General features: G+C 49.7%; 1 protein-coding gene across 2 annotated transcripts in view; it reads left to right on the top strand.

Annotated features, from left to right (window-relative positions):
• Window positions 1-25,743, top strand: part of CMSS1 (cms1 ribosomal small subunit homolog) — a 1,475,838-nt gene that overhangs the window by 1,440,745 nt on the left and 9,350 nt on the right. For both annotated transcript variants that reach the window (XM_078657737.1, XM_078657736.1), the window contains exons 9-10: window positions 13,676-13,763; window positions 15,694-15,782. In XM_078657737.1, the coding sequence (XP_078513863.1) occupies window positions 13,676-13,763; window positions 15,694-15,782 (177 nt within the window). The remainder of the gene's footprint in view (window positions 1-13,675; window positions 13,764-15,693; window positions 15,783-25,743) is intronic.

Below are 25,743 nucleotides of genomic sequence, written 5' to 3'. Positions count from 1 at the left end.
TTCAAGTTTGACTTACAAAACACCACTGGGCTTCACAACACCCTTGGAAAAGAGCTTTACTCGCTATATGGCCCACCAATAGAAGAAAGTGCCTCATATGTGGTAGCGGGTTGGAGGGCAGCTGAGGTACTAGAGATACATCTGCCGTGTGTACGGACTAAGCCAAATGTTTTATAAGAGATTCTGCAGCTTGGACCAGCAATGTCGGTGCCCTTGCTTCCATTCAATAGCTACCTGGGCGAAACAGTGATCTTGTCTGCTCTTTAGTTGTCCAGTGTTCCTGTCTGCTCTTTAGTCAGCAGGTGCCCAGGTGTCATAAGCCTGCACCTGGCTATTCATATTTTCTCACTCTATTCAGATAAGTATAAATGTACATGCTTCATCTAGGGGATATTGAATGCCAGAGTGATCAAATTGAGAAGACTTTGCCAGAAAGATCAAAAGTAGGTTTTGAGTCTCGAGGTGGTGCTGGGCGTATTCAATCAGCTGGGAGATCCCTGGCTGGATCGATTTGCCATGGTCAAGACAATGTCAAAAGTTTTGAATGTTGAAGTTTTAATTGGAGCACTCCCTGGAAGACGCATTCTGACTGGAGTGGACACATTGTTTCTTGTACTTATTCCTGATGCTGTCTCTCCAGCCCAGTGTTCTGAAAGAGATAAAGAACTACCAGGCACAAGTCATCCTAATTGCTGCCCTGGATCGAGCCAGAAGAGAGTGTTATTCCAAACTTCTGAACTTTAACATCTGCCCCAAGGTCATGCTATCACCTCGTGATGGCCTCTTGTCTCGGCAACCAGACACGTTCCTCCATCTGAACCTCCACAAAGTACACCCCCATGTGTGGAGATTGAGTGTCGGCAACTGACTGCATCTTATCTACTACCTGAAGTGGTAGATGTAATTCTCGCTGCCAGACGCTCTTCCTCAAAATTTGTCCATGCTGGGTATTGGGACAAATTTGTTATCTGGTGTGATGCCCGAAACATTAACTCCTAACAAGCTAAGCTGTTAGACATTCTGTTGTTTCTTCTTTCTTTAGCCCACAAGGTTGTGCAGTAAGCCCTGTGAAAGGTTATTTGATGATCTTTTCAACATTTTACATTTGCTGGACTCACTGTCCTTGTTCAAATCACCAGTTATGATGAGTTTTATTAAAGGTTTGCCACACATTTTGTGATTCCCCTGTGGGACCTTACCTTGTTCTTAACATTCCTCATGTGTACACCCTTTGAGCCTATGCATAGTAGCTTGCTGCATCTCTTGACTCTGAAAACTGTCCTCTTGTTGGGATTATGTCAGCTTGTCCTGTGAGGGAACAGGAGGCACTTTGAGTGCAGTGTCCCTACATGGCCTTCTTCCTAGAAAAATTGGTGCTGCAACTTCAGTGACCTTTTTGCCTCAGGTTGTGACTCCCTTCCACGTTTGGCAGTTGATCACTTTATTGGCATTCTTTGCTCTGCCTCACAACACAAAAGAGGAGGAGGAGGAGGATAGGCTTGAACTCCAAAAGAGCTTTGCATTTTTGCATTGACCGTACCAATGCCCATTGAGTGGACAATCAACTCTGTGTGGTTTTCTGAGCGACGAAGGGGAAGGCTGTGCAGAAAGGATCCTGTTGTGGTGGATAGTGCTCTGCGTCAAGATTTGCTGCACACTGGCCAAGAAACAGTCCCCAGAAGGCCTGAAAGCCCATTCCGCCAGGGCTGCTACCTCTGTCCTGTTGGAAGGGGTAACTGTCCTTTATATCTGCCAGACTCTCAACGTCGGCGTTGGTGCATCCATTCAAAAATCACTACTGCCTCGACAGCCAGGTCCTGCGAGAAGGACACTCACCCACTAGGGTCTGCATGATTTTTTGATTTGAGCCCACTCCACAGGCCCTCCACCTTTGGGAGGTACTGTTTGGTATCGATTCAAAGGTGATGAATCTGTGGTTAGAAGTATCCATCAGAAGAACAAGTTACTTACCTTTTGTAATGCTCTCTCTGTTGCATACTCCATGTAAACACAGATTCCTCGCTGCCTTTCTACCTACCCATTCTTCGGAGTAGTATTTTCTGACATCTGTGAAGTACACTGAGACCTACAGTTATTTTACACTCCCTATCGGAAAGGAAAGACAAGAAACTTACATGAACATGCAAGGGTGGACCTGATTTGCAGCTCCGCTCTATCACTTCCGGGGCAGCTTGGAGTCCATGTGGAGATGCATGGTGCTACCTACCAGCGCTCAGGGCCATTGCTGGAAAATTCTCTGCGTCCACTCTGGTGCCTGTGGTATATTGTAAGGTGAGGAATCTGTAGGATCCACCAGAAAGAGAGTTCCCGAAGGTAAGTAACTTGCTTGTCTGTAGCTTCAAGCATAGTGTTCCCACCCTATGGTTAATTTGCTTGTACCATGTATCAATGGAAAAGCTGCAATTTATATATACTGTCTTGACTTTTTTAATATTTTTTTCACTATCAGTAATAAAGGCCATGATGGCTATAGTGCAACGGTCTTGTCTGATAGCCACGTTTGGCTCGGAAAGGCACTCATCTCCCAGAAACTCATTGTGAGAATTATTGCCACAGCCAACTTAAGTGCAGTCCTAAATTTCTCCCCACTCTGGACTCTTCCTTCTCTTCAAAGGTGTGAAGTCATTTTTACACTCCTCACACATCTCTCAACCAAAGTTTTCTGTTACGCCATTCATATATGTTGTTGAGAGGGTGCGAACATTTATACTTTCCTTTTCTGAAAATTGCTATCTTAGCAGCCTTTTAGAGACAAGTCTTTCAGCAGTACCTTTACTTTCACCTACATTGCTTTCTGAATAGCTTTCTGGATTTGATAGAGCACTTAAACCACTTGTTGTAATTTATTAAATAAAGGCTATGCAAATTTTTCTCAAATTTATTTTGTTTTGTCTTTTCCCAAACTCCTTTCAATTGCTTTTTGTGCCCTGAAGAAGCAAAGTTGGATTTTGATTATAACAGTTGACTTATGCTACTGATTGAACAATAAAAACACAGTTAATAAATTGTTGTCTATATTCTTAGTGTGTTCCTTTACTTTTCCTCCTAGAATAGTCTCTTCTCTTCACCTATCCTAACTGCCTCTGTTACCATCAACTTGACTAGGGGTGGGCGGACCTCTTGGAGTTTCACTCCATGGAATTCCGTGGAGTTACATAAAAAATCTCTAAGATTTTGCGGAGTTCCGCCAAAGGATGAAAAATATGCACGTCCAGCTGCTCATGCTGCAATTTAGTGTCAGAGGCACAAGTAGTGCTGAAAAATCAGCATGAATGGCACCATGTGGTGCGCAGCCATTCAAGTTGATTTTGCTGCCGCTTGAGGAGAAAATCTATTTGAGCAGTAACAAATCTCCTCGAGAAGCAGCCCCCTGACCACAACCTAATCTCACTTGCGCTTGCCAGCTCACAATTCTGGAGCCTTGAGGGAAAAGAATTCCGCCACACACACAGATTGGCAGAATTTAACCAGAACTCTGCTTTACAAGAGTATTGCGAAGTTAACACATTCTGCCAATTTTGTGAGAGGAATGAAACATTCCGTCACCCCTAATCTTGACCTCCTCCTCTCCCTTACCTGGTCAATCCCCCAGTTTTGTTTTCACTGTTCCATCACGCAGGCCACTCGTCTTCCTGAGCAGTTGGGAAGTTGACAGTTCGATAGCAGCTGATGATGAGTCTGTTCCCCAGCGTTAACATTTGCTCTAAATGTTCTTGTCTGAGATCCCTTCTCAGAATAGTCTGCTCAAACATTATGCCTATGCCAAGGCTGTGTGACAGACCATATGACCTTTTGAAATGTTCGAGGCATAGATTTTTCTGTAAAGGCAGCAGGTTGACTCTAGGATGTCATTAGATTTCAGATACATGTGATGACTGACCAGCCTACAAAGATATACCTTCTAATTTAGGTTGAGGAATGAAGATTATAAGAAATATTGGGCAACCTCTTAGAAAGGTAGAGGCAGTCTTTGTATTCCTTACATTGGGCATTTGTACTCTGGAATGTTGGGTACAAGAATTGTGTTGCACACTTCTATAGTAGACAAACTTTGAGTGACAAAATGTATCAAAAAGTAAGTACATTTAGGAAAGTATAGATGTACCATTCTTAGCTCCAAATCTATGTAGCTTCAAGATTTATATATAATCGGCGTATATATATGTGTGTGTGGAGTTAGGTATAGAACATTTGTATATACTTACCTCTTGATATTTTGTCCCTGGATATTTTGTCCTAATTATTATTAGTGTCTCATGATATTCTGCATTGAGGAACCACACCCATTGAGCGTATTTTGTTCACCAAAAACTCAAAAGTAAAACAGCTGGAAATGGTTGTTACTGATCTAATTTCTCCAAAGCAGGGACACATAATCCTAATACAGAATCATTAAGTATTTGGTATTGTGGATTTTTAGAGTTATTAGACCGCTTTAGGTTGGTAACTTGCTTGGAAAGCTAAGTCAGCTAGTTAGATTGGTAGGTGAATGAGTGGTTTAGTTTGACATTGAAGGTGTCCTCTTCAATGCTACCCTCTTTGAACATATTTGAGCTTTAATATAGTCCTTGGAAAATATCACCTCAAATCAGAAAGTAACTCATAGGAGTTATTAAAAATGGAATATGATTGTATAAAAATAATTATACAATGCTACCCTTGCCAGTCTCCTTCCCAAACAAGTAAATTGTGTTTATCAAATATTCATTGGACCAAGATATTCAGTTCAGTTCAGTTCAAAGCAAGTTTATTTACACCAATAGTCCTTAAATGTTTTTAAAACTTACATTAATAACCTTTTTAATTACATTTCTTAAAACATCATAAAATTCCATGTAAGACACTCAATTGTCCTATCCACAGTTCATCTACACAGAGCACCTGAAACTATAAAACAGCCTTTCAATTACATTCACATTTCAGGAATGCTTTAACTTTTTGAATGAACTTCCCCATGGCACTAGCTATGTCCAAAGTACTCATTTCGGTTAAAAGGTTTACTGCCTGAGCCCTTTTTTTTATAACATACATTTTAAAAAGCGGGCGTAAATACTATTTTCGTACATCTACACCCTTTTGACAATCAAATAATATATGTGAAATGTCACAAGTTGTTCCCAAGGCTCAGGCACAGTTTCCCTTACTATCAATCATGGATCTTTTTTTCTTTTTCTTTTTTTAATACAAACCTTAATTGCACCATACATACTTACACAGCTTCTGGCCTACAACCCAGGGGGACCGGCCGCCACACAGTCGCGACAGAAGTATATATATTGGACAACTCCGCACAGCGGTCCCCCTTATCGGGGTTCGGCTACTTCACAATACAGTGACGGTAAATCAATCTCAAGTAGTTTACTAATCTGATTAGGTATTTTTTTTTTTTTAACAAGAAACAACGTAAGAATCAACAAAGAAATCACATTGAGGTCATCAAGTGTGGAGGTGAATCTGCACTAATCGTGTCGTGGCAGGTTTCTGGAAAGTTTGCCTGCACATATGTCCGCAGGGTCATTCGCACCTTTTATTACTGAGGATACGTGTAAGTGGGAATCCCTTCTGTGTCCCTGCCCCATTCGCCCCTCTTGTCTCATCCCTCCCGACTTCCAAGGTCTACCCAGATTCCTGCCCCTAATTCCACTCTTCTCCTCCCCCAGTTCGCTAATCTTCCTCCCCCTCCTCGTCAGAACTTAGTGTATCGTCTTCTGGTAAGGTTTCACAAATACCACCCCTATATACGTTCCATGGGGTCCATATCTTGTTCCATTTCCTCGGGCAAGCCCTGCTAGCGTACACCACCCTTTCTGTGATCATTACCCTATCCATGTTCTCACACCATTGTGTTCTCGTCGGCACCTCTACTGCCCCCCATTTCTGGGCTATATCTCTCTTTGCGATTACCATGCCCAAAGTGACCCATTGTTGGCCATGCCTGGACAGATCGTTGGGCCCCCACACATTGAGTATGCATTTTCGCGGCTCCGGGACTAGGGAAGTCCCCATAGTCTGTGATATAGTGCGCATTATTCGCCTCCAATACTCTTGAATGCGTGGGCAGTCCCATATTATGTGGAAGAACGTCCCTTCCTCTCCACATCCTCAGAGACAGTATGGGTGCTGAGCGCGGCTTATGAGGTGTAAGGTCGTTCTCGTATAGTATACTCTATGTAGAATTTTAAGTTGTATAAGCCGGAATTTAGCTGAGATGCCTATTTTTGTGGGCGATGCCATTGCCTCATTCCACTCGTTGTCATCCATAGCTGCTACGTCTCCCTCCCACTTGTCCTTAAGCTTAACCATGGGATCTGGCAAGTTGTTGATTAACTTACGGTATGTGAGCGAGGTTGCTCGCTCTGGCATAAACTCCGTAAGTAGGCGATCTTCAAGCGGGGAGGCCTATGGTACCTCCGTCTCCGGGGGGATGGCTTGAAGCAGTGCGTGCCGAACCTGAGTATATCGTAACGATTCTCGTGGTCCCAGCTCATACTGTTCTTTCAGCCGTTCAAAGGGGATCACCGTGCCCCGCTCCCATAAGTCTCCCACCGTAGACAGGCCTATCTCATCCCAGCGTGAGAAACCCTTGCTGTTCCGCAGGTTTCCCAGGGCCCGGGAGTCCCACAGAGAAGTGAGTTTGGTCATTCTTCCTTTCCAACCTAGTGACGCCAGTGCTGTGTGCCATATCGTTGCTGTGAGTCTTGTGGGTCCCAGCAGTTTACGTACCATTCGCTGGTCGTACAGAGGGGCCAGTAGGGTACTTGTTCCTAGTTGTGTCCTGTCTGATCTGAATGCAGGGTCGTTGTGGGGGCATGGATCCATTGATTTATGTTTTTCAGCTGCGCTGCCCAATAATACAATTTCAGATTTGGCAACGCAATCCCTCCGTCATACCACCCCCTGTGCATTTTAGCCTGCGCAATGCGTGCCGGGCGGTTACTCCATAAAAGACCAGCCACTAACGCCGACACTTTCCCTAAGTATCCTGGTGCCACCTGGTACGGCGTATTCTCCAGAATATATAAGAAGCGGGCAGTGACATCATTTTGTAAAGGGCTGCTTTACCCAGCATCGTCAAGGGCAGCCCGGCCCAAAATACAACGTCCTGCTTAAGCCGTTCTATGGGTGGCGTCACATTTTTCTGCGCAAATTCTATTGGATCCATGGTGACATGTATGCCCAGATATTTAAAGGACGACCCGGCCTCCTTCAGGGGGCAGTCTACGCTCAGTGTCGGGATTGGGCCCTTCAGAACATATAGTTCCGACTTATTCCAATTCAGCGTGTAACCCGAGACCTTCCCGTGCTCATCACACAGGGTCAGGAGCGCTGGGATACTATGCTCTGGATCTGTTAAGTACACCAGCATGTCATCAGCCTACAGGGAGACGCGATCTTCTCATCCCCCAGCCCAGGAAATCCCTCTAAGCAGCGGGGTCGACCGTTTCAAGTTCGCTAATGGTTCTAAAGCGATTGCAAAAAGCAATGGCGACAGGGGGCAACCCTGTCGGGTACCTCTACCCAGGGGGAATGTTCGCGAAATGTGACCATTCGCTACTACTTGTGCCACCGGTCTCGTGTATAGCAGTCTGACCCATGCTAAGAATTTGGGTCCAAACCCCAAGTGTGCTAGGACCTCAAACAGGTATGTCCATTCTACCAGATCGAATGCCATCTTTGCGTCGAGTGCCAATATAACCGCCGGTTCGGGGATCGAACCTGTTCTTGCCAACACTCCGTGCACCCTTTGCAAATTCAGTGCTGTGTTTCTGTGCGGAATAAACCCGGATTGGTCGTGATGTATGAGGTCCGGTAGGTGTGCCATTAATCGGGTAGCCAGGAGCTTGGCCAGAATTTTAACTTCTGCGTTGAGCAGGGATATGGGGCGGTAGGAAGTACATTCTTCCGGCGGTTTCCCTGGTTTAGGTATTGCGACGATGGTCGCTATTCTTTGGTCTGGTGGGAGTTCGCCCTTTGATAAGCAGTCTTTATACATGGCAAGTAGGTGGTTACTGAGCCTCTCCGATGTGGCCTGGTACCACTCTATCGGGATGCCGTTTGGTCCAAGCGCCTTACCGGGTTTTTCGCTCGTATCGCTATTTGGATTTCCTTCGTGGTTATGTTTGCCTCCAGTTCCGCTATCGCCTCTGGCTGCAGCTTTGGTGTTTGGATAGGTTCTAGCGCTGCCCTAGCCATGTCTACGGCTACTTCTCTATCAGATGTGTAAACACCCTCAAAGTGATCAGCGAGTGCTGCTACTATTTGCTCGGGGCTCGTGTGTACCATCCCGCTCTCGTCTCTGACCTGTTGGATACCTCTGGAACTCCCCCCTTCTTGTCCAACCATGCCAACATCCTACCCGCTTTGTCTCCTATATCGTAAATCCTGTTCTTTGTTTCAGTTATTTGCCCCCTCACCTGGTGTCGTAAATGTTCCGTGTATAAGTGTTGTTGGAGGTGTAGTGCATGGGATGTGTCCGGTGTGGGGTGCGTTTCATGAGTTACTGTTGCTTGTCGCAGTGCTAACTCTATCTCGGCCAAGTCATGTGCTTTTTCCCTTCTATAGCCTGCAATTGTAGTTATTGCTTGCCCCCTCAACACCGCCTTGTATGCTTCCCACAGGGTCGCTGAGGACTGCACTGACTTAACATTCTCTTCAAAGTAATGCACCGTCGCCGTCTTAAGTGCCTTCCTGACCTTGGGCACCTTAAGGTACGCAGCCTGTATGGGGTAAATTCGTTAGCGTGTTTTCTCCTGGGTGGAGAGTGTCCAAATGATCGGGGAATGGTCTGATATGCCTCTAGCTTGAATGTCTACGGTGTCCACGTGTTGCATGCAGGCTCCCAGAGCCAGGAAGTAATCTATCCTCGATAAGCTATTGTGTACAGTAGAGTGAAAGGGTATTGTTTCAATTGAGGGTGGGCATGTCGCCATATATCAACGAGGCCCATAGCTGTCAAGAAACGCTGGAGGCGTGAGGGACTCCCGTCGGGCTTGTGGCTGGTAACCTGTCAGTTAGAGTGTCCACTGTGGCATTGAAATCCCCCCCAAGTATAACATCTCCCTCTGGAAGGGTCAGGAGAAATTCCCCCAGTGCCGGGAGCATGACCGAATGAAGTGCCGGGGGGATGTACACCGAGACCACATTAATAAGTCTCCCCTCCCATTGTCCCTGTAGGGCCGCAAAGCATCCCTGCCCATCAGTCTTCACACTCAGCGGTATAAAGTGCGAGGACTTCTTAAGTAAAATGCCAGTTCCTCGAGAGCCTGACGTGAACTCTGAATGCGCTATCATTTTGTACCCTCTCCTGTCAAGCGCCTTGGTAGTTTCTCCCTGTAAATGCGTTTCTTGAAGGAGCGCTAGGGCCGGTCCCTGTCCTTTCAGTGCAGTGAGTACCAGCCCACGTTTGACCTTATCTCCCAGCCCTCTTACATTCCATGTCAATAAACGAAGGGGTGCTCCTTGTGATCTGGGCGCCTCCCCCTCCCGACTATGTGGTAAACAATCTGTCATGGTTTGTCGTGTAGCTGTTCAGGCATCTAGTATGCCCTGCGGCCCAGGTGTTCCGTCTCTTTATGCCACGTAAGCAGTGCAAATACCAGATAGTACAACTTGACCCTTCTTGTAGATTTCTAAAAAACTCAACTACTGTCCCCTTTCCCTTCCCAACCTTGACTCGATGAAACGTGTGTTCTGTCTCGGTTTGTAGTTTACATTGAACATTGAAACAACCCCCCCGCGCCTCCCTCCTCCCTGCCTCCCTGCCAAACGGACCTAGAACTGCCCGCCTCCCCAACTCAGCAGAGTGCTTTACCCAACCCATGAACAGTTACTTGCTTGCTGGGGTGAAGTGTCCCCCGGAGTAGCCAGTTCCCCTGCCCTCTCCGGTCTCACCCGGGTCAGTGTCCAAGGCGGGTCACACCCAAGAAGTCTTTTCAGTGTTTAGTCGGCGTGGTGCCGGGCAATTATTCTTCTACACCGTCCAGTGTGTCGGCGTTGTCTGGCGTGTGTGAGTGCGTCGATCCATCTCTACCCGAGATATGTGATCTCGGTTGGCTGTCTCAGCGCTGGCTCTGGTGTTTTCTGTGTGAGCGTCGGGGTAGCCCTACTTGTCGCCATCCTTCCAGACATTCACGTGCTGACTCCGGTGTATCAAAAAAACAAACCTTACTGTCCGCAACCACTCGCAGCCGTGCTGGGAATAGCATGGAGTATGGTAGTTCTTTGGCTCTCAGTTCCTTCTTGATTTCGAGGAAGGTCCTCCTCCGGCGCGATACCTCAACAGTATAGTCTGGGAAAAAGGCTAGTGTGGAGTTTTGAACCTGTATCGGCGCGGCCACTCTTGCTGCCTGTAGGATCGCATCGCGATCGCGAAAGTTGAAGAGTCTCGCCAGTATTGGTCTAGGTGGGGCTCCAGGCTTGGGCTGTCCCCCTGGGACTCTATGTGCTCTTTCCACGGAGAAGAATTGTGATAGTCCCTTCGGTTTGAGTTGTGTCTTGATCAGGTCTTCTACGTACAGGTCCATGGCCCTGGTGCCTTCCGATTCCGGAACCCCAATAATTCTTACGTTGTTGCGCCTGGAGCGCCCCTCCTGATCGTCCAGCTTCTCTTTCAGTGTCTTATTCTCCGCCGCCACACGCTCCATCGCTCTCTGTAGGTCTGATACGTCCTCCACCAGAGATTTGGCGACCACCTCGACCTGTTTCACTCTTTCGCCCATCTTTTGAAAGTCCGCCCTCAGAAGAGAGACTTCAGTGGCCATGGACCCCACCATTGCCTGTACTTGCGCCAGTGCCTTCATCACGTCCTCAAGTGTTGCTTTCTTTGTCCCATCACTCTCTGGAGTCTTCCCCATGGATGTGCGCGGTTCGGATTGGGATTGGGCTTGTCTATCAAACGCGAATTTCTCCAACTTAGACTGCGACGCGTTGTTTCTCGGGCCTCTGCCTGCCATAATTCCTTCAGGCGTACCTGTCTTTCACTGTGTCTATGGTATATGGTCCCAGGGGGGGGGACTTCTGCACCTAACCGGTTCAGCACGTGTCACAGTGGCGTTTTCCACCCGTGTCTTCTATTCAGTGAAAGGTCGTTCAGTCCCGATGTGCAGAGCAGCTGTGCTTGACCCCCCCTCTCCTCAGCACCCACGGTTGCAGCCTTCCGCTGTAGTTGAGTGTTTTAGCGTCACTTATTTAGGCAGCGATGCCAGCGTCCTCCTTGCCTGCGTGATGTGGCAGTTATGTCTCTCCCCGGCCCTGGGATGTGTCTATGGGTCCTACTGTCGTTTCAGGGCGTACCCGCCCGTTCTGTGCACTCGTATCACACTGTCTCAGCTCACACTGGTACTGTCCCCCAGCGCTCCTCTATTTTCACACCCATATGTTAGGGCAAAATCCGCCGCTCAGAACCAGTGTGTCGCGTTTTCGAATTGGCGCGAAATGCCTGTTAGCAGCGGCGGGACCTGTGGAGTTCGTAGTCTGCCTTGTGTGTATTCTTTCCCTTGCTTCCAGGGGATCAAACAGTGAATTGCTGCGCAGGGGCCCTCCCTGGTCGGGCACTCCGCCCTCTTCACCCTGCTGCAACGGTGCACTGCTGGGGGGACTTATCTCTTTGTGCCGACGTCACTCCTTTGCTGCTGCCCTCCGTCCGGACGCTCTTCTCAGTCGCCGCTGGGGACCTGAAGGTACTCGGGGGGGGGGGGGGGGTCAGGGGAGGGCTCCGGTTGCTGATTACGCCGATGAGTTACGGGGGGGGGGGGGATCCCCGGTAGTGCGCACTTCCGGACGCCCTCTGCCGTCTTGCCTTCACTTCCGCCCGGTCCCTACTCGTACTGGAGCCCGGTGTCGCTGGACCGATGTAGGCCCACTGTTGACGGAGGCCATAAGTCTGCCTCCTGGCGCTCGGTCCTGGATCCATGCAGAGGTCAATTATGACCGGATTATTGTGCGGATTTTAGTGGGGACACCGCCTTACTCACGGAGCCTTACTGCTATGCAACCGCCATGTTCGGCCGCCTAGCCACGCCAACCATGGATCTTTTTACCCCATTATTAACAATACAGGATTTAACCCCAATTCTTAGCCTTGACTAAGATATTAGTACATTTTTATAAGACATATGTCAGCTTTTTAAATATAGGGAAATTATATATGTGTGACTCTGACGTGATCTACTAAAACTCTACTCCATATCTAAAAAAAGAAAAATTGAAGTGAAGACTTCATGAGTACAAGAAAAGTATGTGCCATAGGACATCCAGTGTTTGAGAGAAGTGAAAGGAGATTAAAGTGAATAGAATTAGGGAGCATTGTAAAAAAAAAACTTTAAATAAAACGAAAGCGTGCATTGCCTTCCTGCTGCCTCTAGCTAGTGCAGTGTCTGCAGAAATAGTGGCCTGAAAGATAATGCTAAAATATCTTCAAGCAAAGACTGCAAGGAAAACATTAGATAGATAAGGGTTATATGATTTCAGAATGCTATACCCGAGTAGCTGGGCCACTGGTAGGTTATTTTTCATAAACAAGCAGTCAGTCAGTAATTCATTCATAAAGTTTTATATAGCGCGAACAAGATCCCGAAGGATATCAGAGCGCATAATACCTTGTCAAGGCAGAGGGTCTAAAAGTGAGGGGCACCGTGGGGCGTCTCCAATGAGGATAGAGCGTGAAGTCGAATTTGACGGTGTGTGTGAAAGAGCCGATATTGCTTGCTGGAAGAAATTAGGTGAGCCTGGGTTATAATGCTGATTTGGAGTCTATGCCATGCCCCTGCGATGGAAACTCAGGGCAAACAATGCTACATTTCACGTTTGTTTGTGGATTCTACGTTATGTATTCAAAGCATTTTCTGGTCCCTTTTTTAAGAAAACGGGGTAATAATAATCTGAGAAGCATTAAATATGTTCTTTTATTTGCCGATGAGGAGGTAACTACCCATTTGGGTGCTTTTTTTTTTTTAAGTACCTGTAAGAGCTCGTCGTATTATGAATACTGTACAGGCTTGTTGAATAGTTTTAACTCTGCATTTTGTAGTACATGTACTTTTTACGGGAGAGTGTATTTTAATTATCTGTATGTTTTTATAGGATGTAATGTGTTTTTAATATCACTTAGTATGTTTTGTATGTATTTAATTATCACGCATTGCACTTCTATGGATACAACGAGTATTCGAATAAAGTATGATTTGATCGATTGAGTGTGATAGATAGAACCCAGGTTAAAATTGATTTACAGTGCTAGAAAATTCGTGTTATGTGGATCAGGAAAAGGAGTGGGCTGGGTGACCAGCGGCTGGGTTAAGAAGTCAGTGAGAGATCAGGTGCAGGAGTTTTGATAACAACGAAGCCTTCATGGTAACTACATGTCTTGATGTAAAAAATAAAAATAAGTATGGCCTTGATGCTGGATTCAGGTTAGCCGTATGGAAGTGGGTTGATTGAAAAATTATAAAATAATCCATAAATGATAGGGGAGCGGTTGCTGTGGTTTTTCAAACCGAGAGCTTTGATTATCAGGTTTACCACAGCATCTCTTTTTTTTAATAAGAGTAGAGTACTTACTTGTTTGTAATAGATGTAGCAATGCCTTTGCAAATATTTGACCATAGATGTATTTAAATCCTATTTATCCTCTTTTTTGCCTATTTTTTTTAACCAGATAAAAGAGCATATCAAATTGCTGGAAAAAGGTGTAGCTCACTTGGGAGTGGGCACACCTGGAAGAATTAAAGCATTAATAGAGCAAGGTATGCTTTCTCATTTTCTTCTTTTTTATGTTGCACTAAGGCAAAGGTAATGCAGAAATTGAATACATGGCAAACAGCTGTACAATATGTCACAAACACGTATTTCACTTTACACCTTTTATTGTGGAGTCAGTGCCTCAAGGATCCGAGCACAATGGCAGATATGATAAAGCTGAGATTCAAAGTAAAATCCTAGACATACACACAGAAATGAAGTCAGTCAAAATATTGATTTTCCATAAAGATATAAATTCATAAATGGAGCCAAACTCATTTCACACCTATATTAAAATTGAGATAATTTACAGTTCTAACTCGCATCCTAGAACATTTTGGAGCAAGTCTATGAGTGAAGGTAGAGGTGATTAGGATTGTTTACAATTGTATTACTGGCCTTTTTTCAATTCAAAACATTCTGATAGGTCTTCGTAGTGTTCTGCAATGACATGTAGGATATTTTTCTGATGGAGGCTTCCTCCCTCAGATTCCTCGCCTTATGAATACCCCTGAAGCACCAGACTTGGTCTGGAAACTTCCCAAACAATAGCTCTTCATCATTGCCTGGGTGGCACTATGTGGCAGTTCGAGCTGGACTATTCCCATGAGGCACAGGGTCAAGACTGATTTGCATATGGATGGGTCTGAAGTTGGGTAGGGAAGTGAGCTAAAGAACGTTGATGGATTCAACCCAGATCTGTGACTGGGGGTGAGTGTCTGAAAAGTTTCAGCGCTCCGTCCATCATCTCCTTGTGTTTGCTTTGTTCGCCCTACGTTGGCAGGGTATGCCCAGATGTAGGTCCCTTGCTCACTTTGCCACTGGAATCAAGTTAGCCTGGCTGATGAGGGCTATTACCCCGCTCCGCAGTAGACCTGGCGTCGAAGCACACTAAAGAGGCACTCTGCCTCTTTAGTGGGGCCCAATGATGAAGCATGTCACCACCAGGTTGGTGAGTGAGGGCTTTCCTAACTAACCCAAGTGAGGCTAGTCTCTTTTGCTCCTTTTGTGGTCTTTTTGTAAACCATAGAACACTCTTTTCTTGTTTAATAGACATAACCGGGGAATAAGAGTGTCCCATAACTCTCCCTATCTCTCTCCTTGTTGTTATAGACTTCAGAGACTCCAGTCTGCTGCTGCAAAATTAGCCCTGGGGTGGCCAACTAGATTTTCCTCTTCAGGGGGGTTGGCTCAGCTGCACTAGCTTCCAGTAAGGCAGAGGGTGATATTTAAGTCCCTTTGCCTGACTTTTAAAGCTCTTCATGGGTTAGGCCCTGCCTGTTTACAAAGGAAGTTCTCATGGCATGTGCCGGCCCGCAATCTACGCTCCTCCTCTGCTAGGCTGGTAACCATACCGAAGTTTCGGAGATCCAGAGCAGGAGGTAGATCGTTCAGCGTGGCTGATGCGAAGCTCTGGAATTCTCTTCTCACCGAACTCAGGCAGGTTTCTGGCCTTCTCGCATTTAGAAGGTTGAAAACCTGGCTCTTCCCAAATCCCTAGCCTGTTATCAGCTGCCCCCCTCTTTAGTGTTACGAGTCTGTCAGCGCTAGGATGCCTCTCTGAGGTGATAATGCGCTTTATAAGTGAAATAAATAAATAAATATTTGAATGTGTCTACTTGCATTTTTGTTCACACCTATTTGGCCTCTCTGTATGTTTAACCGCTTATGCTCAGGTTATCCGTGCCATCCATCTATAAGTCTAGTCTGTAGCATACATGTGCAGTTAGAATCACTTTCTTCAATTAGTCCATGGTCTCACCACCACCATGGAATACCCATAGACTGACCCATAAACAGACTCTCAAACTATTAATAGTTCTTCCTCTCTGTGTTTTCTTCATCCTCTTCACATTCCCCTTAAATTCCCAATTTGAAAATCCATGTAACGTCTCTGATGAACATAAATGCTATTTGCTCTTTTGTGTCTTTTAGATGGCCTCACTTTGGAATCATTGAAGTATCTTGTCCTGGACTGGAACTGGCGGGATCAGAAATTGAGGAGAATGATGGATATTCCAGAGGTAGAGATATCATTTGCATTCAAAGTGGTTACAAATGCCCTCTTTTTAGATCTGTTGCTTTCTTGAAGGACCACTGACATCTTGGATCTTGTGATAGGACAGAGTAGATAGTGTGGCACTTTGGAGTACTGATCAGCATGGAAACATTGTGAAACATCCATTAGAGTGCTGATTATTGGAACTGCATGCCAGCAAACTCCATTGGATCGTGTGAGGAAGCCCCTAATCTAAGATGGCCACTGCATCAACGTGATGACGCCATTTTCCCAGCCTTTCCACATTCTTATCTCCTCATAGGAGTCTGCATTAGCCTGCTTCATAGTGTTGCGGATCTTCAAATATTTGGTCCAGCTAGCCTGACACTTCACTTGCCCCATCTCCAAGAGCCTTTGCAGATGCATTCTGTTCTGAGGTTGCTGATCAGGATGCTGTTACCAGACTGGCCCTTGTTCATCACTCCTAACGACCATCTGCAGTTCTGTCTCCCAGGGCGCTGTGAAGGGTCATCCTGCTTTCATGCACCATCACTTTTCCAGCATGTGGCACATTACCTCCCTGTGGATTCATTTTGGTCTAGCTTCCACTTTCTGTTCCTGTGGTGAGTTCCTCACCTTCCTGAGATACCTTATGCCTCAATCCTGTCTGACCCATTGCATTTATTTGATCGATCAGCCCCGTCGTCCGTCTGTATTCCATATGCTTTGTTTGGCCGAGTCCATGGCTACATCCCGGACCGGCCACAGCAGATAGCTAAAGGCCTGCTCAACCCAAAGCACACCACTAAAAACCTGACTAGAATTGAGAGGAAGCCTTGGCCAGATTGTAGCCATGGGAGCCCAGTGGGGCCCGGCTAGTCTGTATTTTGTTCAGCCCCCCCCCAAATCGCATGCAGAATTTTATTGCCTTTCATTTCTAATGATAAGTTATGAACATTGGCGGCTCCTGCTTAAGCAGTGTAACTAAAGGAAAAATAAAATGATAATAACTGAATGTTATTATAAATGTATTTGTTCTTGCTGCATTGTGGGCTGGGCTGCTCTGCTCTCAGCGCAGGGGAGGAGTGGTTTGCCCACTCCAAGTGCGCATGAATGTTTGGCCGGCCCTCTTTGGCCGGCAAACATTCATGCGCACCTGGCATGTTCTCCATGCAGGCTGCATTACAGACTGCATGAAGAACATTCCCAGGCCCCCTTTCCCTGGCTGAGCGCTGAACCACGGCGCTCAGACCAATCACAAGGCTTTATTGCAGTGTTGTGATTGGTCAAGGGAGCCTGGGTGCTTCCTGTTCCGGCCGAGTCCTGACGTGGAGGAGAGACTGGAAAGATGCAGCGACTATAGGGTAAGTTTTATTTTTTATTTTACTTCCCCCCTTCCACCCCCGATCAGTGATGGCCGCCACTGGTTATGAAGCTCTGCAAAGTACCACTCATTAGTGTTTCGCTTAAAGCATTCAGAAGGTTCACACAAACTGAAAGCTGCGAGCACGTTGTGTAAAAAGAAAATATAATTTCCTTTCTGTGTTTTTAGACTGTGTTCCTGTTACCAGCTTGTGCAGGCAGCCAACCAGGAGAGAGCTAATGGTCATTGTGAGTGATGGCCTGACCCCTGCCTGTGCATGATATGGTTGTAACCCAGTCCTACCCTGGTGTTTGCTGTGTCCTCTACGAGGCTGCTTCACGTGCATCCAGCAGCCGCCTACGGGTTTGGAATCATTAGATGGAAACTAGTGGTCGATCTGCTAAATCGTGCCCATGTACCTTTCAACGAGAGGTACAAATGCTGCGAGCACTGGAGTCTAGTCCAAGAGGCGGACACAAACTGTCAGCATTGAGGGCCATAGAGATAGCGAGCTCAGAGCAGACTAGAGTATTGGGAACATGCACTGATCGTTTTAGAATCTAAGAGCACTGCCCTGAAGAGCTGTAAGCAAGCCTCAAATATGCACCAACAACCTAACCAAGCCTCCTCCCTCCCGGGGAGTAAATCTGTGGAAGGCTGGCCATCAATCGCCAGGCCTGGTGGTTTTGAATACTGGCAACAACTTGTGTAGGGGTCACATATTACTCACAAATCAGTTTAATATTACATTGCCAAGTTTGACCTTCCCGAATAAACATTTATTCCTGTTAACCTTAGAGATAAATTACGTTTTACTTGAATAACCGCAACTCTTGGCTTGTTTACCAAAACGTGTGGCGTTTGTGAAGACATCAACATTTGTTTTGCTCCTGGGTTCTCAATAATACAACACACGCAGGGGCAGATTTACCAACAATAAAGTCACTAAAGTGCCGCAAACCAGCGCAAAATGTTTTTTTATTTACTTTCCAGTGCAAAACTTGTTTTGCCTTGAAAAGTTGCCTAAAAGTAAGAAGCACCCAGTGCTGGTTTGCATTACTCAGCGCCAACGGGGCATTCCTTGGGTGATACATTAGAGTTCATGCAACCACTCTTGATTTATGACGCAAAACCCTATTTACCAAAAATTTGAGACAGGGTTTTGTACCAAAATATAAAGCCATTTGAAATCAGTTGTTAAAAGGAGAAATGTTTTAATTTCTCCTTTCTGTGCCTACTTTGTATGTGTGCTGCACTGTACAGCACATATGCAAAGTAGGAAACATTTTAAATGTAGTCTAAGCATAGTATTTTCTCCTGTAAGGGTAACCTTCCAGTACAAAACCTATGTTAGACTTACGCACTCACCCTCGAACAATGGCGCAAAGGTATGTGCGTGATGCTCAGCAGCATAAATTTGCACTGGGAGGGGAGGAGAGCCATATCTCCATAGAAATGGTGCTCTCCTGCTCTCTCCTTTTGGCTGCTGTGCTGCATGAGAATTTGGTAAATCTGGCCTGCAATTTTAAATCTTTTTAGTTGTGTGTGTGCATAGCTTTTGCTCAATGGTTCCCATGTTGCTAAATAGTTGGAAACAAATATATTTCCCTAACTTATTCCCCCTACCATCTTCTGCACTACTAGAGTACAAAGAACACACAGGCTTGGCAGTTTTTTTTTTTTTCACAACCAATTTTATTGAGCAAATGAGCATTAAGAACGTGGTATCTCCACAACCGAAGAACACCACGACAGCATCAAAACAGCAATTACACAGGTAGCAAATGCGAGAGTAGACTCAGAAATATGCTCAGTATAGAAGCACCCCAGTGACCCACCCTAGCCCACAACACCACCCCCCCGCCCCGAACACCCCCCACCCCCCCACCACACGTGCACAGAAAGCAATACAGAAAAGCAAGTAGGTGCAGCGCCACCAGGGCAGCGGTACTTCGGGCCAACAGTGTCACTGTGAACAAATGTCCTCCTCACGCTCCACTGGGGGGTCCAGGAACAGACCACGATAGTCAGCCCAACGCTTCCAAATTTTGAAGTGCTTGTGGGGACAGCCCCTTGCTTCAAAGACCGGTCTCTCCAGCCCCATGAAGTAATCCAGCCCCGCCTTCCAAGCAGAAAGGGGGGGGGCCCTCACCGCTTTCCATGCCCGGGCCAGGTCTCGCTTGGCCACAACCAGCCCCAAGAGCAGTAAATGGCGCTTATATACGTTACCCCCAATTCCTTCCATGATGTGCAACAGGCCCAACCGGTGGGTACGAGGAAGGTCCCAGCCCAGCACCTCAGCCAGGCAGCTCCACACACCCCTCCAGAACCCAGTCAGCCGGCCACACGCCCACACAGTATGCAGTAAGGACCCAGGCACCGCACCACAGCGCAAGCATTCCGGGGATGCAATCAAACCAGCTTTCCACAAACGTTCACGTGTATAGTATACCCGGTGTAGGTACCTGAACTGAATAAGCCGGAGCCGGATAGCAATGGCAGTTCCACGTGGGGACTCCAGCGCCTCCCTCCAGTCGTCGTCATCAAGGGGACCCACGTCCACCTCCCACGCCTCCCGAAGGGAGTGCAGGGTGGAGGAGCAGTGGACAACAAGTGTCTGGTATATCTTGGAGACCTTCCTGTCTCCCAAGTCTCCCATAAACAACTTGGCCTCGATCGGGCTAAACTCTGGCAGGGAGTCGAGACCGGCGACGCTCGGGGCGAGGGCATGGCGCAGCTGAAGGTAACGGAAGAATTGGGATTGAGGCATCTGGAATTCCGTGCGGAGCTCCTCGAAGGATTTGAGAGTAGTGCCAGACATGACCTGTCCCAGTTGTGCAACCCCTATGGCCTCCCAACCCTCAAAGCCAGCCAGAGCCGCCAGCTCAGGGAGCAGACCATTATGCCAAAGCGGCGTCTCGGCCGTCAACTTGCCCCACCACCCCATGCGACGCAAGGATTGTCGCCATACGGCAAAGACCACCCTTGTGACCGATGGTAACCCGCGACGCAGGCGAGCCGAATACAGAATGGTGTGGAGCGTATGGTCACCCATGAGTGACCGTTCCAGGGCGTATGCCGGATCACTTCTATCTCCATACCACCACTCATTAAGTACAAGTAGCTGGGAAGCCTGGTAGTAGGAGAGGAGGTCCGGGGTGGCCAGGCCGCCACAGTATGTGGACAGAAAACACGTCTTCAGTGCTACTCTAGCCGCACCCCCATCCCACAGGAAACGACCCAACACAGAGTTAACCTGACGGAACCACTCCAGGCCGATAGGGTATGGGAAATTCTGGAGCTGGTATAGTAGACGCGGAAGCGCCACCATCTTGAAGATGGCCGATCTACCAAAGATAGTGAGCGGCATCCTGGACCAAGTTTTGACATCAGCCTGTATTCGTTCCCACACCGGCAGGACTCCACGCGCCCAGGCCATAGCCCGCGACTCCGATAGAAAAACGCCCAAGTACTTTAGGCCTCCCGTCGCCACCCGCAACTCCGCTGCCCAGGGGTCGGCCACCACTCCGCCGCCCAGCACCCACAGGGTCGATTTATTGAGGTTGAGATGGAGGCCCGATGCCTCGCCAAATGCCCGCATAATCTCCAGGACCCGGGGGCCCGAGCGTTGCAGGTCGGTAAGAAAGAAGAGGACATCATCCGCATACAGCGCAATTCTGTCCGTCAGGCCCCCATTCCAGACAAAGCCACACAATTGGGCATCCACTCGTACCCGCGACGCCAGGGGCTCCATGGCAAGGGCAAATAGATACGGGGACAGGGGGCAGCCCTGCCGAGTGCCACGTCTTATACGGAAACGCCCAGAGGTAGCACCAGCCACACGGACCGAGGCCGTCACGTTAGTATAGAGGAGACGGACGTACGACAAGAAAACCGGCCCCAGGTTGAGGCGGGCCAGGAGGGCAAACAAATAAACCCAATTCACAGAATCAAAGGCCCTGTCCATATCCGCCAAGAAAAGTGCCGCCTGTTCATCGCTAGCTCCCATAGCATCCACAGCCGCCTGTGCCCGTCGGATGTTGTGTCGGGTAGCCCTCCCAGGCATGAAGCCAGCCTGGTCCGGATGGACCAGGTCAGATATGTGGGGTAGCAGGCGGTTCGCCAAGGCCTTAGCAAGGATCTTAGCCTCGATATTTAACAAGGAAATAGGCCGGTAGGAGTCGTGCCTGTCCGGCTCCCTGCCCGGTTTCAAAAAGACCACTATCTCGGCATGGCGCCAGTCCGGCGGCATCTCCCCCTGCACCCGCGCCGCCTCCAGGGCACGCCGATAGTGGGGCCCCAGCTGGACGTGAAACTGTTTATAGAATTCACACGGGTAGCCACTCGGGCCGGGCGCCTTCCCGGGATTCAGTTGACCTAGGGCCTCCCCGAGTTCCTCAGCCGTGAGCGGGGCGTCCAGGGCGGTCCTGGTCTCATCAGGAACGGCCCGCGGTAGCAGGTCGTCAAGATAAGCGGAGATCCCAGCCTCCTCCAATTGGTCACATGGGGCGTACTGCGTCGCATAATAGCGGGCAAAGCTGGCCGCCAACAGGGCCGGGTCAGTCATCACTGAGCCGTCCTCAGCCGTAAGGCCCGGCAACACAAGAGGCTGGAAAGTCGCCTGGCACAACCTGTGCAGCATAGTGCAGGATTTGTCGCCCCACTGGTATACCCTGCTGCGTGTGGCGAGCCACGCCTGCCGGGCTTCATCGTGTAAGACGGAGGCATACGATTGTTGGGCCTGTAGGAGCCGCCGCACCACATCGTCGTCGCCCCCAAGACCACCACACCGTTCCAACTCCTCCACACGGGCGGCAGCGGTCACAATGGCTTCCTGATGTTTCCGCCTAGCAGCCACACACCATGCAATATCAATACCCCGTACCGTGGGTTTCAGCGCCTCCCACACCACCATTGCATCCACATTACCCACAAGATTCTCACGCCAATAAAGATCAATCGCCACGCGCAGGTGATGTACATATTCGGGCTTTTGCAGCTGCCAAGACGACATCCGCCATCTAAACGGCTGTCGTCGGGAAGGGAGGGTCATAGTCGCCAGGACCGGGGAGTGATCAGACAGGCCCCTGGGGAGTATCACCGCATCCCTGACGCGACTCAGACAGGCACCCGGCACAAACAGATAGTCCAGCCTTGAAAAGGACCCATGCACCGCTGACACAAATGTGAACTCACGCTCAGTGGGATGAAAGTGGCGCCACACATCGACCCATCCCAGGCCACTCGCAGTCGCGCTCAATCTGGTGGGAGCAGCAGCGGGGGAGGGATCTACCACAGCCGGCGCCCGCCTCCGACGATCCAGGCCCACATCCATAACCTCATTCCAGTCACCTCCCACCATGGTCAGCACATCCGGAATCTCATCCCACAGTGCGAACAGCCGCTCAGACAGGGCCCATTGGAGAGGGGGGGGGGCGTACACGCTACCAAACACCACCTGTTCAGAGCCCAGCTGGCCCTTGATAAAAACAAAGCGGCCCTGAGGGTCTATCCATTGCTTCTCATGCACATAAGCCACTCTGCGGTGCACCAGGATAGCCACCCCCCGCGAGCCCCTTGCAAAACCGGCATGGTATACCTGTTGAAACCCATATCTCTGGAGGCTTAGGGCCTTGGAGCCCAGCATGTGGGTCTCCTGAAGCAGCAGCACATCTATCATCTCCCTCTTCCCCCATCGTAGCACAGCCCCACGCTTGATTTTATCCAATATCCCTCTCACATTCCACGTCACAACACGCAGGACCTTAGAAGAAGACACAGTCACGGCATCAGCCATAGTCAATACCGGGACCAGCACTCGGCCCTCCACACCACCCCGGCGCACCCCACAAAACAACATAAGCAACGATCATAGGCACGTGTGGTCCCCCCCTACCCATCCCAAAACTCAGCAACCCCCCCCAGACCCAGGCCCCCCCAACTAATAGCAACCAAAAAACATCCCCCCACGCCCCGCTCCCCCCGCCCCAATACTTCAGAGAACATTGAAGCATCTGTCGCGGCATGGAAAGTCCCGGATCCAGAACAGAGAACCCAGGGCCCGCCATACCAATGGATCCCAACACCCCAATCAACACACACACACCACCCCCCCCACTACACTCACAACCGTGAGGGTCAGAGGCCCCCAAATGGTGCCTCCCGAGCCCTACCAAGCTCCCGCCAAAATCAACAGGAGTCAGGAACCAGGAACAGACTGGCATAGGAAAGTCAAAAAAGAACAGTCTCACCAGCCTACGAAGGGCAACTCAGGACTCAGCAACAAGGTCCAGTCCCACCAGTGTTCAACTGTCGGCATCAGAGCGTTCCGAGTCCCTCGCACCACTCTCCTGCGATGCACCAGCAGAGGCCGCCCGCCTCCGTGACCGGGACCTCCGATGACGACCCCTCCGGCCCCGGTGGTTCGACCGCTCCGGCGATGACCTCTGGGACCCGCCCGGATTCAGGCCCGGCTGGGGATGCGGCCGGAGCTGCACCGTCTCGTCGGTCCAGCGGAAAACCTCCTCAGGCGAATCAAAGAAGTGTGTTCTGGACTGGTGTACCACTCGCAGACGGGCCGGGTATAGGAGAGAGTATTGGAGCTGCAAGCCCCTCAACTTGGCCTTGGCGGCCACAAAGGATTGTCTCTGCTTCTGCACCAACCTCGTGTAGTCAGGAAAGATCATAATGGCACAATTTTCAAAGGTAAGCGAGCCTTTAGCCCTGGCCTCCCGCAGGATGACGTCACGGTCGTGATAATTCAACAGGCGGGCTATGACAGACCTGGGACGCTCACCCTCCGGGGGCCGCTGAGTTAGGGCCCTATGCGCCCTCTCGATAACGAAACACGTGGACAGCACCCCTTCGGGGAGCCAACTCTCCAGCCACCTGGTCAAGAACCCCTCCATGTCGTCTTTCTCACACCTCTCCGGAAAGCCAATAAAGCGGAGGTTGTTCCTCCGTGCGCGCCCCTCGGCATCCTCCACGCGGGCCGCCAACGTCTTCTGGACTCCCTCCACTTCCGCCAACCGCTTCTTCAGGGCGCCGACGTCCGTCTCGGTCACCGTTATTCGGGACTCGGCCTCGGTGATCCGACCCACCGCATTCCGGAGATCCTGGCCCAACAGCGCGACATCTTCACCCACCGCTCCAATTTTGGCATCGAGCGCATCCCGGGATTGGGTGATGGCCGCCAGGATCGCCGCATTGTCCGGCCCAGGGCCACCGCTGCCACCGGCCGCCCCGGAGCCACCACTAGGCCCCGTGAATTTATCGATAGGGCCATGCTTAGGCGGGCCGCCACCTCCGGTTCTGGTCATGGCCCAGCACGGGCTCGCCGGGACCGCTCGCCGGGCAAGGTCGGCACCCCTTCCAAAAAGGCTCAGGACCCCCCAGGTACCGCCACTAGCGCTGGAGGCCCAGGCCCCTGATAAGAACTGAGGTAGGAGAGTCCCAAGAGGCCAGCCCAGGCCCTAGGCCACGAAATCCGGAGACCGGCCCCAACCAGGCGGGACAGGCCGTCTCGGCGTCGACCACCACACGAGTCCGCCCAAGGTGCACGGACTGGGATGCGCTTCGGGGGCAAGTCCACTATGGGAGGCGCCGGAGGCCCCCGGCCCCGGGTCAAGACGTCGGCTCCGGGTCCTCAATGGGAGACTTGGCAGGCCAATACAAGCCGGCGCTGCGAAACTCAAGGCCCCGGCTTCACAGGGGCAGGACAGGCCTCCACCACACCGTGCTGCCCACAAGCGTCGTCAGGGAAACCAGCGGAGGCAGGGCACCCCCGCAATCCTCGGGCTGCCGACCCCACAATGCTGGGCCGAGGTGCGCGCCGCCGACGCCACCCCCTGCAGCCACCACTTGGCGCCCTGAAAATCAATGTCCCCGGCTCACGGCCAGTCACCAGGCCGCACTCCGCCGCCGGCGTTCCAAGGTCTCAGAAGGGACGGGAGCGCAGGAGCAACGCACCGGAGAAGACAGGACCCCCTCCTGGACCGATGCAACCCGCCAAGTCCCATCCGCGGGCTCGGGGGTCAGGACGCTGCAGGGCCAGGCCAAGGTCCGCAACCGCCACTCGGCGTCCCGAAAATCGAGGTCCCCGGCTCACGGCCAGCTGCCAGGCCGCACACCGCCGTCGGCGCCACAGGGTTCCAGAGAGGGTGAAGACGCGGGACCAAGACACCGGAGACGGCAGGACACTCCCCTGGATCGATGTCACCTGCCAGGCAGTCACTGCGGGCTCGGGGGCCAGGATAAGTGAGCAAAGTAAGTCCGGGCCAGCGGGAGCTCTACAAGGCTGCGACCGCCATCGTCGCCCGCCAAGCCACGCCCCCCTTGGCAGTTTTTTAAGTCTCTTCACTACTTATCAAATGACTCCCAAGTCACTTGCCAGGTAAGTCTGTGGTTGTACTTCAGTCGACATATCTGGCATATCTTCAACATAAGGAATACAGGCTTCTTTTGTAGGTTAAAGACTCATTTTGGAGATTGGAGAACACTTTCATCTCCACCTATTAGAATAAAAGAAGTGAGTTCTAAGATAGTTTTAAACTGTGCCTGCTGTATGACATTTTCAAATATTGCCCCACATGCTAACGGCCGAAAAACCAGTGGTTTTACTGAC

This window comes from Lissotriton helveticus, chromosome 8 (genome assembly GCF_964261635.1).
Source record: "Lissotriton helveticus chromosome 8, aLisHel1.1, whole genome shotgun sequence".
NCBI lineage: Eukaryota > Metazoa > Chordata > Amphibia > Caudata > Salamandridae > Lissotriton > Lissotriton helveticus.
This window is presented reverse-complemented; position numbering and strand designations above follow the sequence as displayed.